Source organism: Lactuca sativa, chromosome 8 (assembly GCF_002870075.4).
Source record: "Lactuca sativa cultivar Salinas chromosome 8, Lsat_Salinas_v11, whole genome shotgun sequence".
In the NCBI taxonomy this organism is placed as follows: Eukaryota; Viridiplantae; Streptophyta; class Magnoliopsida; order Asterales; family Asteraceae; genus Lactuca; species Lactuca sativa.
In genome coordinates this window covers 288,934,656-288,948,192 of record NC_056630.2, presented here as the reverse complement: position 1 = coordinate 288,948,192, position 13,537 = coordinate 288,934,656, and the positions used below count along the sequence as shown (strand labels likewise).

The 13,537-nt window shown below is 32.1% G+C and overlaps 2 protein-coding genes across 4 annotated transcripts; one reads left to right on the top strand and one right to left on the bottom strand.

The window, feature by feature from the left end:
* Positions 1–3,030: 3,030 nt before the first annotated feature.
* On the bottom strand, positions 3,031–4,062 carry LOC111916947 (uncharacterized). The gene is made up of 2 exons (XM_023912592.1): positions 3,808–4,062; positions 3,031–3,693 (listed from the first exon to the last, which is right to left on the bottom strand). The coding sequence occupies exons 1-2, from the start codon at positions 4,060–4,062 to the stop codon at positions 3,031–3,033; spliced, it is 918 nt and encodes a 305-aa protein (XP_023768360.1).
* A 4,267-nt stretch (positions 4,063–8,329) lies between these two features.
* Positions 8,330–12,989, top strand: LOC111916967 (mRNA export factor GLE1). 3 transcript variants are annotated; one of them, XM_023912615.2, is made up of 17 exons: positions 8,330–8,460; positions 9,179–9,253; positions 9,429–9,496; positions 9,607–9,774; positions 9,867–9,995; positions 10,086–10,206; positions 10,456–10,604; positions 10,686–10,854; positions 10,931–11,102; positions 11,188–11,297; positions 11,385–11,455; positions 11,542–11,620; positions 11,721–11,801; positions 11,879–11,962; positions 12,042–12,173; positions 12,269–12,391; positions 12,492–12,989. In XM_023912615.2, coding segments are annotated over exons 3-17 (1,944 nt in total). In that variant the 5' UTR covers positions 8,330–8,460; positions 9,179–9,253; positions 9,429–9,494; the 3' UTR covers positions 12,846–12,989. The 3 variants fall into 3 exon arrangements, with proteins under 3 accessions (XP_023768383.1, XP_042752981.1, XP_052622004.1); XM_042897047.2 differs by having other exon boundaries at positions 8,380–9,253; positions 11,197–11,297; XM_052766044.1 differs by having other exon boundaries at positions 8,380–9,253.
* The last annotated feature ends 548 nt before the right edge of the window (positions 12,990–13,537 follow it).

Here is a 13,537-nt window from a genome sequence, read left to right as displayed (position 1 = left end):
AGCCCTCAGGTTTACTATAACAACCGGAGATACCTGAGTGGAAGTGGGAGCGAATCACAATGGACTTCATCACCAAGTTTCTCAAAACGGTAGTAGTCCTCATAGGAGTTTTGGAGTTCAGCTGTCATGGTGGCCAACATGATACAAGACACCTTGGTGACATCCTTCTCATGTGCCCTAAACTCAACAATCTCCTCAGGAGTAGTAGAGGACTCATCGATTTCCTTAAGCTCCTTGTCTAGGACATATTCTTTTTCCTCATAGCGGGTGACCATCCTGATGTTCCTAATCCAGTCATTGAAGTTGGACCCATCAAAGATGACTCTCCCACACAAGTTCACGAGAGAGAAGGACTCAGTAGGGTTTAAGTCAAAAGCAGTGTTGGAAGACATCTGAGAAAGAAAGACAAAGTTTAGATTAGATAAAGAGTCCTTAATATAGCACCCAAAATGAAATATTAAGGCTAGGACTCAAGACAATATTTTACAAATTGGAAGATGGATGTCGTAATCCAACTTGCGAAATATTTGAAGGTAGGTGAATGACAATTTACCAATTTCTACCATGAAAAAAGAAATTGATTATTAAGTTTTAATTGGATTGAAACTCCTAGATCCTTTGAGTTTCATTCAATAGTTCAATAGCATATTTAAATCTCGATTATGCCCTTCAGGTTTGTGACTGGGATACGAGGATCACAAACAATGTGTGAATAACCATGCAAAATGTGTTTGGTACTCCCGATGTTATTTATCACCCAATCAGTGTGTCGGTTAACCACACACGCTCCATTGATCTTATGATCAACATCGAGCCACCCTTTGTCACCCTTACTAGTCCAAATTAATGTGTCGGTTAACCACACATGCTCCATTAACGACTTGGCAAGGTGCAAAGTGCAATTTTCATGAATTAGCATCAATTTCACTTTTTCCTAAAGTAACTAAGATTGCGAATTTTATAAAAAGGTCTAGTTACTTTTTAATTATCATTATACTTAATGAGAATTAATGTCTTATCCTACCCGTTCGTCTAACGACCCTCCACCAGTCAAGGAAGCGGTGGGTGAGAGTGGACACCCATTAAACAACCATTTTATAGTCAGTAACCTTATACCCCCTTATAGACCGGCTTCGTGAATGAGGTCTACTAATGGTAAGACTGAATTGATCTTATATATATATATATATATATATATATATATATATATATATATATATATATTATTAAATTTATAATACTATAAAGTATATTATTAAATTTATATATATATATATATATATATATTATTAAATTTATATATATATATATATATATATATATATATATATATTATTAAATTTATATATATATTATTAAATTTATAATACTATAAAGTATAATGTTTGAATTTTAAACTTTTAAAATTCTAGGGTTTGGAATTAAAGTATTCAAAAGTATGACTTTACAAATTCCAAAACTTTAGGACAAGTTTTGACACTATTCAAAACTTTTCATTTTCTTAACTTATGAGTTTAATGATTTTTATGAAAAAACTTTTGGTTTTCCATAACTCGAGGAAAGTTATGGAATCCATTAAAAGACATTTAGATCAACAATTAACTAACAAGAAATGTAAAATAATATCTATGATCTAGACAAACTCATAAGCAAAGATAATTCACATCAACATTTTTCAAGAAATTAGCTAATCATATAAATTAATACAAATCTTGAAACTTTGACAATTATCTTCTAATTGGACAAATGAATTTAATATGAACAATCTTCAACATTTTTCCATCCATGTTTTGGTAACCATGAAACAATATTGGTGTCAAGTAAATTTAATACGAACAATCTTCAACATAGGATTTGTGTTGTCACAATAAGAGTGTTTTTTTTAATTAAAACAATATGTATTTCGACTTGCATGTTCATCTATCCACTGACGAAAGTTATAAAGTTTGGTGTTTCATATTATAGAAACTCATGTGAAGCCTTGGCACCAAAGCGAGTAACCAATCTATGAAGCCTCATAAAAGACCAAACCATTAGATACTTATGAATTCGAGACGAATCATTTCTTTCATTTCATTATTTTAGAGAAATTGAGTTGATTCATTGTGTTCATAATGTTATATTACTATTTCAAAGTGTGGTATGTAACCAATATGTTTATTATTAAATTCATATGGCATGCTCTTCAAATATTATATCAAGAAGGCGCTACTAAGATCAAAATATAATTATTTTCATTAATCTGTTGTCAAGGGATTTTTTTTTAATTTTCTTTCTTATTTAAATTTCAATCTTGTACCATTTGCCATAGAAGTTATTACAACGAGTATATGACTGACTCAGAGAGGAAAGTTCGGACTCTAAGTGATAATGCTTTAGGTACACGTCATAACTTTGCGTAAATATTTATGGTAACTATATGACTAAGAGGAGTGGTGACACTCTTGGCACCTTGCCACATAAGTATTTTTAATGCCACATCATTTTTCTTTGTTTAACACTTACACTTAACATTTTGTAAGGAGTGGTAACACTCTTAGCACTCGATTTTTTGTATTTTCTCTTTTCTAATTTAATTTAATTACTATATTTTACAAAATATATTTTTTCTATTTATTTTATGTAATTTAATAAACAAATAATTTTTATTTAATACACAAAAAACACACTTCATTATTAAAACATGATTTAATACATAAAAAAAACACACTTCATTATTAAAACTTACTTCATAGAAAAAACTACACACTACAACAATGGGTCTTCCTCCGAATACTGGTCTTCCAATTCGTCTTCTGGTGGCATATATAGATCAAGATTGTCCATCGTCCAAAGATGATCGGTCAAATGGCGGCGAAGATCGGTATGGATTACTGCACTTCGAATTATCCTCAATCTTTGCATCCATTATTGACCACCATATTCTAGTGGCTATGTCTCCAGGATGACTTCATTCTCGTCGTACTCACATATCGCGTTTCCTTCATGTTCTAATATCATATTATGCAATATGATACATGTATACATCACCTATGTCATATTAGAAATATCACGAAAAATGGATGGTTTTGCAACTATCTTCCAACGCTTTTTAAGTGCTCCAAACGCTTGTTCAATATCTTTTCTTGCTTTTTTTGGAACTCTCTTAAATTTGGCTCTCTGAGGGTCATCCGGACATGACAAACTTTTAACGAAAATAGAAAGGTCGGGATAGATCCCATCCACAAGATAGTACCAAAATTTGTATTCTGTTCCTCGCAATACAAATGACGAATCTGGGGCAGTACCGTCATACACCTTGTTGAATATTGGTGAATTATTGAGAATATCAACGTCATTAAGCAAACCGGAACTATCGAAAAAGGCATGCCAGATCCACAAATCTTGTGACGCTACAGCTTCAAGTACGACCGTGGGATAATGATAATTGCCCTTTGTGTATTGTCCTTGATATGCTTTAGGACACACATTCCATCTCCAGTTCATGCAATCTAAACTTCCTAACATCCTAGGCAAACCATGGACATTTCCATGATGAGCATACAATTGTTGTATGTCACAAGTAGTAGGCCGACGCAAATATCGTGGACCATACAAAGACATGACATCTATGCAAAATTCATGAAGACTATCTCGGGCAGTACGTGCAGACATGCTAAAACTCTCGTCTAATGCATCAGGGGGTGCGATATGCTAACATACGAAATATAGCAGTACATTTTTGAATTGGATCAAAGCCTGATGTACCTTTTGCATCTGCGCATTGTTGCATATACTCAGACACTGAAGTCACACCTTCTACAATACGCATAAACAAATCTTTATGCATCCGAAACCGTCTACGGAAAAATATCCTTCAAAGAGGGCATTCTCGTCAAAATAATCTTGCATGGGACGTTGGTGGGCGGCTTCACGCTGTCTTTGAATATATCTTCTTCGTTTACGTTGATCGTTGCTTGATCCAATGTTATTAAGACGTTGTTGTAGCATATTATGTATGGAAACGACCGACTGCACTACATTATCAAGAACATCGTCCGCTGGAGATGACGAAGAGGACATTGAAGTGATTCTTTGATTTGAAGATGTGGTGCTTTGCTACTGCCTGGAGTTAATGTCTTTTATATATATATATATATATATATATATATATATATATATATATATATATATATATATATATATATATATATCAAATGATTCTTTGATTTGAAGACAAAGTGACATAGATTCATGCATAAATTTCATACATATAAAGACAAAGTGGCATAGATTCCTTGCATAAATTGCATATATATGAAGACAAAATGGCATAGATTCCATGCATAAATTTGTCTACATATATACACGATTACCTGCGTAAATTTGTCTACATATATAATTCATTTACCTTTTTGTATACATGATTCCATATATATATATATATATATATATATATATATATATATATATATATATATATATATATATATATATATATATATATATATATATATATATATATATTAAATAAAAAATGTTTCAAACTCTTAAAATTTAAATAAAAAAGATAACATTAAAAAAGATTACATTAATAGTCGACGAAACATACGACTTAAAAAACTACCACTTAATAATAGTAGACGGAACATACGACTTAAAAAACTACAACTAATCCCAGTTGTATTCTTTAGCGAGATCCCGCTTGGCTTTGTTAATAACCCGAGGTTCCTCCTTAGACAATTGATCTTCTATGGGTTTAAAGTAAAGTTCTAATGCATAATTCTTTGCCTTTCTAGCACAATTTATTTCTCTTAACTTTCCCACTTCCAAAAAAACCTCAAGCTTATCGTCTAACCCTTTCATTGTGTTTAGTATCCCCTCCACTTCAGTCGACGAATTTTGTACTCCTTTCAACTTTCTTTTTGCTTTGTCTCGTCCCATAGGACGAGTTGGAACTTCATAAGCACGATCGTTGTTGAGGTCAATCCCCCCGATATGCGCATCAAAAGATTAACTATGGGTGGACTCCGAAGTTTTGCTTCGTTTGGACATCCCCGCATAATCGTCTGGACTTTTTAGATTTAGCCATTTTTCATTTCCCTTCACAACTTCCCAAAACGATTCATTGACAAAAGGTTTTCCGACTTTGGCCTTGTAAATCTTTCGCACCTTAGCCATGACATCCACCTCAGTTGCACCGCTATGGGTATTTTTTTATCGCGTTCATGTATATGTCGTTGAACTCCATTGCGACTCGGTTTGTGTTCCTCCACTTCGAGTAAAGTGCATCGGGGTTGCGGTCCTTCTTATTCATGCGGTTGCAAAAGTTATTCCAAACTTTTTTTTAAGGTTGTTGAGTCTTGGTCATTCCCATGGATCAGGTCCTCCGACACATCTAGCCATGATTGAGCTAGTGCCCTTTCTTCATCATCCGTCCACCCTCTACTTTTAGCCCTCCATTTTCCTTTTTTTGTGCGTGTTGTTCCACTTCGGGCTCTTGAAAAAATGCTTGAACTGGATATGCAACGGGGGCTTCATCAGAAGAATCGAATGACTCGTCGAGTAGGTGGCGTGGTTGAGTTTGAAAGTCAGTTTGTTGTTGGGGTTGAGAAAAGAATTAAGTTTCTTTAACCATTTCAAACGGATCAAGATCCATATCCGGACGAGGTGTTAGTTGAGATTGGTTGTGGTAAAATCCCATTGGTTGAGAAGAGAAATGATTAAATGGAAACATTTGCGGAGCCATTGTAGGAAAGTAAAAGTTAGAAGGAGACTGAATTGGTTGATCAAATGATGGTCGATAACATGGTGGTGATGGAAGGTTTGTTGATTGAGTGTTTGGAGTTGGAAGGTGTAGTGATGGAAGGTTTAAAGATTTTTTTTTGTTGGTTCCTAGGTTTTTCTTTGTTTGAGATAAAGACATGATTCTTTGGTGAATTGAGAGAGAATGTTTGTGAGAGATATGATTTTTGTGTGTAAATTGGTGAGAGTGTGTTTGATTTATATTAGTTGAGTGTGTGTGTATATATATATATATATATATATATATATATATATATATATATATTAAAATTGTTTTGTTTTTTATTTTCATGCAAGCTGAAAAGTAAAGTTGGAACTTACATGCAACCAATCGGAACCAAGCAAGCTTTTTCTTTCACCTTACTAAGACTATGACGACTCAACAATGGCGAGCCCCCTAGCGAGAGCTAGGGGGCGGTGTTTCAATGTAGTTGGCGAGGTTGGCACTTGGCTTGACACTTTCGACTCCGCATAGCCTAATACTTGGTCATTTTTATGTTCACTAATAGTCTAAACAAAGTAAACCAATTCATCTAAAGTCATTTTTATTGATAGTTAGTTAAATCAATCTTCATATTATATGTTCCTTCGTTATCTTTCCATTTGTAGGAAAATTTATTTTTACATATGGCTAAATGAATAAAAATGTATTTTTCTTTTTGACAATCACCAACTTCTTAACTTAAAGACCAACAGTGAAATGATTATAACAAAAGTAAGTATATGAAAAGGTAACAAGCCAAATTAGGCAGAATAGACTCTCCTAATGGTTAAATTGAACAAAAAGGTGAAAACTACTAATTCTAGTAAACTATAATTTTTGTTTTGGTTCCTTTTTTTAAACAACCAAAAAAACAAACTTATCTCCCTATTCTAATAAATGAATATGTTTATTTTCCTATTGACAAGTGTCATATTATTAGAACTCCTCATTAATATTATATGTCACCTATCATGTCACTTGTCAACCTGTTAATTATCAATTTCAAATTTCAAATTTCAAATTTCAAATTTCAAATTTCAAATTTCAAATTTCAAATTTTAAATTTCGCGCTCTAATTACATTAAATTAATAATTGATTCTCCATTTTAAATTTTAAATTTTAAATTTTTTCACTCTAATCAGACCATTTCCAATGCATTGAACTCATATGAGTTCAATGGATTGACACATGTACATTCCACTTACTATACAACTTTACCCATTAAACTCTACACTCCATTAAACTCTATACAATTTAATGGATTGTCACATCATTTATCATTTTCTTTTTTATTTATTGTTATTTTAAAAAAATAATTAGCATGAAATTAAAAATTAAAAACTACAATTAAAATTAACATCAATTAAAAATTTAAAATAAAAAATAATTTACATATATATATATATATATATATATATACATGTGTGTTTAAGGAGAGATAATATAGAGTTCAATCGGGATTGAACTCCCCATTCCATTGAATCATAATCATTTTCCCACAATAAGGATTCTGAGTTTAATGAGATTAAACTCCCCATTAAACCCCAAATTAAACTCCCATTGGAGATGACCTTATATTAAATTAATTACATTAGATTAAAAAATAAAATAAAATTAATATAGATTATAATGTGATATAACTTCACGTATGTATTTAAATCAATGATTATAATTTTATATAACTAAAAGAAATATCTTTTAAGAAATAATTTATTTAAAATAATTGATTAATAATTTTGATTTTTTAATATAAAGTTTAATTAATTTTATAACTGTCGTTCTTACGGGTTATAAACTATTACTTAATAGATATGAGAATCACAACAAACCGTTAAACATATGCATAAAATAGCAATTCCGAGCTCTAACTCCTTATTTTCTTTCCCAACCTTTGTGAATTAGTTTTAAGTAAAAGAAAATTGAAAATGGACCAAAACAGTTCTAGAGAATTTCAAACTAATACATTTAGTATGTGATTTTTATTCATTTTTATATGTGATTTCTTGAAATTAATATCTTATGTGATGTAATTGGAGCATGTGAGAAAGTCTAACCGAATTGGAACTAATCTGTATAAAGGTTGATGTCGCTTTTCCCCTTCCCTAGAGGTGTAGTGTAATTACATAAGTGCAATCCATATTTGCTTTTTACATAATCAATGTATATGACTGGATTTTGAATCTTTGGAAAGGAGTTGGTTCTCCTTCTAAAGAAATGACATCAAACATGAGAAATCTAGCTTCTTATGATGAAACTAATATGATCTGGGTATTGGTACATCAAAAAGTAGAATGTTATAATTGGGCTTTCCAAAGTACAATGTCCCGATAAGAAAAAAATTGTTTCAGGGCGAAGCTTCTTTCCTAGTTATTCCATATAACTTGAAATCAAAACAATAGCAACAAATATGTTTATTATCAGCATCCTCAGATTAAATTAAAAGCCAGCATATTTAATTAAAAAAAAATTAAGCTAGAAAAAACTCCCCTTTCTTGTTGCCTGTATTTGATGTGTAGCCCAAATAAAATCAGCCCACAAAAAGATGAAGTTAGCCCAACATCCCTCTTAACGAGTCTGCGTGCGTGCCCTCCCTGCGCCTTCGTTCTTCCTTTTTTCTTTTTTTTTTTTCTTCTTCGACAGGAGCCAATTGCGTTCTCTCACTTCAAACGATCACAATCCCAAAATCCACCAGGTTCGATCCTCCTTTTTCTTTATTTTTTCGGCAGAATTGGTGATTATTGGTGGTTTGGCGTGGTTAACGGAGGTGTAAGGGTGGTTTTCGGTGGTGGCTGATGAATGGAGAAGAGTGGTACTCGGTGGTGTTTTTGGGTGGTGTTGTGCAGGTAAATAGCAGGGGACGATGGTGGGGGTTTGGTGATTGTGTATGCTGTGTTTTATGGAGATAATGGTGGATGAAAGCTAATCAGGGATGTTCTTCACACAAAGCATAGCTTTTTGCAAACCATATTGAGCAGATTTGGAGTTTAATTCGATACAGATAGTAAAATACCTATCAATTTAAGGAGTTATTTCATAACAGTCAATGACCAAATCAAAAACTTTTAAATATATATCAAATAGTGAGTTACCCAGACCCATATTCACATACCCATACTCAGATTTGGAGTGCTGCTTGTTTTACATAGGAACGGTTCCATTTTAATACATCGCTGAGCGAAAAAATTGACGCCCATTTCCCTTTTCCCCTCGTTCCAGCGACATCCCCGCCCTCTTCATCCCTTCCCTGGCACCGGCGCCGCCCTCCACCTTCCCAGCTGCCACCGGCGCCACCGTCTTATTTCTCCACAACTAGAATCAGGGGAAACCTAAGTTATCAATTATCTCAGGCACGTCTTGCAGTCTTGTTGAAGATCTCCACGGCTTTAACTTATTACAATTTGCATTTTCAGGGTTCCGACTTCCGAAACCCTAACACCTTCAAAGACGAGTATTCATCTCCACCTTTCTTTTGCTCTTTTCATAGGGTACGTACGCCTACATTGCTCAAATCTTTCAGTTCGGTTTATCAAACATTAGGCCTTCTGCTTTTACATGCTTAGTTCGGTTTAACAACCATGGTGTTGTGATTTCTATATAATGCTTTGTCTTCTTTTTCGTATGGATGTGATTCTAACTCTCACTTCTACCATTGTTGTCCAGATACATATAACTTCTAATACATCAAAGAGGAAGCAATCAGTTTGATAGATTGCTTCACTCCATAACATGTAAGTCCTTCTTTATATTTATCCAATCCTCCTGTAAATTATACATAAAAGATGAAACAATCAGTTTGATAGATTGTTTAACCAGGCTTTCTGTGTTTTTAACCAATTAGGAGAGGGGTAAAATTGGAACTTCGGTGTCCCCAACGTGTTCATGGGATCATAGCTGATCCACAAGTCGACTGGAGTTTTGATGAGCTTCTATCAGAGCTTAATGCTGTTGATCACAAACTTCAAGCATCCTCATTGGTCCCTTTACCTTTCTCCAAAACACATTCAAGGTACTTTGTTATATCATCTTATGAAGTCATTTATAACTTCTTATAAATGGTTTTCTTTTATTATTGTCAAACTAACGAGTTTCTTCTTGCAGTGATCTTTCAGTTGTAGTCCATGCTGAAAAAAACAGAAAGCCCTTTGTGATGCATGTATCAGATGATGATGATGATGATGATGATGTGGTTAATAGTGGTCATTTTGCTTGTGATGAAATTTATTTAAGGTATTTTTTTTTTTACAAAACCTCTTACTACTACAGTATTGTACTTATAAATATTTGTATTTACTAGCATATGTGGCAATGTTTGTTTAGTGATGATGTGGATTCAGATAGTGATTCATCAGCTGAAGCCCAATGTTCTTTAATGGACAAAGGAGGAGTTATTGAAGGTGCATTGATTGAGCTAAGCCATGAACACCAGCTTAGTGTTGCTGTATGTTTTTATTACTCCTTATCCTTTTAATTCTTTATGCAGTGTTTAGTATAATGATGGAATCATGAACGGAATGGAATATTCCATTCCGTTTTTTGTTTTACGGAATGGAATGGAATGAAAGTTTCCTATTCCATTCCATATTTCCATCCAACCAAACACATTACACAATCTTTCTCTTTTGTTTTTCACAATGTTGCTACATACATTCAATAACAAATTTCTTCTTTTATAATCTTCAATAATCAGGAAGAAATAAGAAGCCGAATATCTGCATTTGGAAGTGATTTTACAAATGAAAAAGAAAAACTCACCAATGCAATTTCTCGAGCTGAAAAGAGCAAAGAAGCACGAAGGGAATTGGATAGAAAACGTGATTTGCAATATCAACGCATAATGTAAGATCTTAAATACCTTTTAAAAATTTAAAATTTTGATTTTTTTTTAATGTATTGATATGTATATTTTAATTTTTTTAGAGCAGAAGCACTTGATAATCATCTGACTGATGTTCAAAGACACCATGAATACAAATCTCAAATAGAAGAGAAAAAGATACGCGATGATGCTGCAATTGAAGAGTCAAAAAGAAAGCAGAAAGCTCTTCAAGAAGAAAAAGTTCGACAAGAAAAAATGAAATCAGAAGAGGTTTTGTAAAAAAAATATCCATCTGAATAAATGTTGATTTTTATTTTTTCTAATTTCTTTTGTGTTGTGTGTGAAGGCCAAAAGACAAGCTGAAAAGAAGAGAGAAGAAGAAATGAAAGCCAAAGCCAAAGCATTGGAAGATGAAAAAAGAGCTGCAAAAGAAGCAGCTATGTTGTCAATGGCAGAAAGTCAAAGAAAGGCTGCTGAGGCTTTGACTGCTTCCAATGAACCAAATAAACCATCTTCTGGTAAATAAATATAAATATATTTCTTTTAGGTTGATTATTTTAATTATGTTAAAGAATCTTGTTTACTTTATTGAGTTTATTGCAGGAAATGTAGTCAAGGGTGCTGAGAGTGGTTTAAAAATGGAGGAAAAAAGGGTACAAATGTACAAACAAGTAATTGGAAAAGATGTGGTATCAGAAATGGATTCTAATAAGGTTTCTTTTATGTATATATATATTTTTTTTCCTTTTGGGTATTTTTATTTACTTTTGTACATTAACAATTTTTTTAATTATATGAAGGAATACCGAAGTCATGGTATGCAAATGGCTAGACGCATCAAGACAATAACTGGAACAAAAGAGAATGTGAGGTGTGGATTTATTTTTCTATGAATGATAATTGTTTTTTTTTTTTTTTTTTTTTGTTTTTTTAAAACTTTTAATTCTGTTGGGATAGAACAAAAGCAGATGAATTGGTGAAACTCATGAATTCAACCTTTCCTCAATCCGTTAATATTGGGATCTTTGCAGATAAAGTAAGTTAATTTTTTCTTTTCTTTTTCCAATTAACTTGTATATGAATAAAATATTGTATTATGGATAAATAAAATTTCAAACTATTTGAGAAAATGACAGATTGTCTCCCAAAGCACAAACGCAAGCAGCAACAGTGTCCTATATGGTTATGGACATGTCATTGTTATGGTTACTTCAAAGGTAAAATATTTTTTTTTCTCTTATAGTTGATTAAAAATAATAAAATATTAAATGTATTTGGGTTTTAATGAATCTAGATTCCACATGCCATGGAAATACTACTTGCGAAATTAAACAAAGTTTGCATCTTCACAGTTCCAAAGTATTTGAGTTATTCAGAGGTCAGTTTCCATCTTTATCCTTTTTGTTAAACTCTTATTACAAGATTGCCATTTAAATTATTATTATTTTTTTTTTCAGGGAGCTTTCGAATCTAGAGAAGCATACTACAAAGCCATTGGATACGAAGAAGAAGATGGAAAACTTGAAAGCACAGATACTTATGTAGGAAGGTTAACCCAACATATGAAACTATACGCAGCTCTAATTCAGGTTTCCAACAATCAATATAAACTTTCTTTTATTTTATTTATTGCTAAAAACATAAAATATAAAAAAACAAACCTTTTCTTTCTAAAAAATTTCAGACTGAAGTTGATGGTTTCCGAAATCTGCATGGAATTGAAGAGGGCTGGAAATGGCTTGCTAGATTTTTAAATGCTCTCCCTGCAAATATATACACTGGAGTTGCTCTTCAAGCATTCATTGAGGTTAGTTAGTTTCATGGAATGGAATAATCTATTCCATTCCTTCCTCTACGATTCCATTCCATTTTAACCAAACTGATTATCTAATTGTTTACTTTTTCAGTTGGCGGGGTTTGGTATGTACAAAAGGTATAAAAACCAGTTCAAGAAGCTATTAAACATAATATCCCAAGACTTTCTAAAAGCGTTAAAGGAAAGGGAAGATCCAAAAGTGACAAAAGTTGTGATAAGTTTAGAAAATTACATCCAATCAAACGAGTTCTTAAAGGAACCAGAAGGATGGCGTTTGCAAGATTCTTTACTATCTCATGGATTTGTCCCTAATGAATCTGATGATCAACAACAGTATTATAACAATAATAATAATAATAATAATTCATCGGGGGGATATGGATACAAAGGCTATCAACAACAATACAATTATAATTCACCTAATAGGTATGTTTATCAGCGCTAGACTAAATTGTCAAGATTTGTATTTTTTTTTTTTTTATATGAGATACAAGAATCTTGATTCAAATTAGAAATTTGTTTGTAACAAATGAATTGTAATTCATTTATAGTTTAATCGAATAGATCTCTATATATGGGTTTTGTTTTTTGTTTTTTTTTTTATCTCTAATAAGTAAAATGGGTAAAAAAGAATTTAGGGTGGAGTATAATTTTTTGTGTATATAATTTAAATTGCAAATTTTTGTGAATAAGATGAGTATGCTGATTTTTAAATAATAGTTTTCGAACTTCTATGTAAAAAATGTTTTTTATTTTTTAATTTTTTAAAAAAAGAAATTAAGAGAAAACCTCATAAATGGTTTATGGTCCCTGGGTAATATGAAATGCTATTGACTTAACGGACAAATACTACGGAGTGATCTATAAGGGCTAAATATTAAAAGTTTTGAAACCGCATGGATCATTCGTCAGGTTTTTTAAAGTTATGGACGAAACTTCAGATTTTGTGAAACTACAGTACAGGGACTCTTTACGAAGTTTTTTCTGAATTAAAAAAGCTATTATTTGTAAATTTGTAAAAAAGAAAAAATTGTCAACAATATATATGCATATAATGATGCTTGTTTATTCATTTGACATCACTAAAAAAATTTTGTTAAACGTTTTAAAGACATATTCTCTAACTTCTAAATTACA

What these genes read in the sequence shown, in the direction of transcription:
- LOC111916967 (XM_023912615.2), top strand. An exon ending in TTCTCCAAAACACATTCAAG is followed by an intron (nt 9,775 to 9,866) that starts GTACTTTGTTAT and finishes TTCTTCTTGCAG; the next exon opens with TGATCTTTCAGTTGTAGTCC. An exon ending in AACACCAGCTTAGTGTTGCT is followed by an intron (nt 10,207 to 10,455) that starts GTATGTTTTTAT and finishes TTCAATAATCAG; the next exon opens with GAAGAAATAAGAAGCCGAAT.
- LOC111916947 (XM_023912592.1), bottom strand. Translation starts at nt 4,062, where the DNA reads ATGTCCTCTTCGTCATCTCCAGCGGACGATGTTCTTGATAATGTAGTG. An exon ending in GCATAAAGATTTGTTTATGC is followed by an intron (nt 3,694 to 3,807) that starts GTATTGTAGAAG and finishes TTCGTATGTTAG; the next exon opens with CATATCGCACCCCCTGATGC.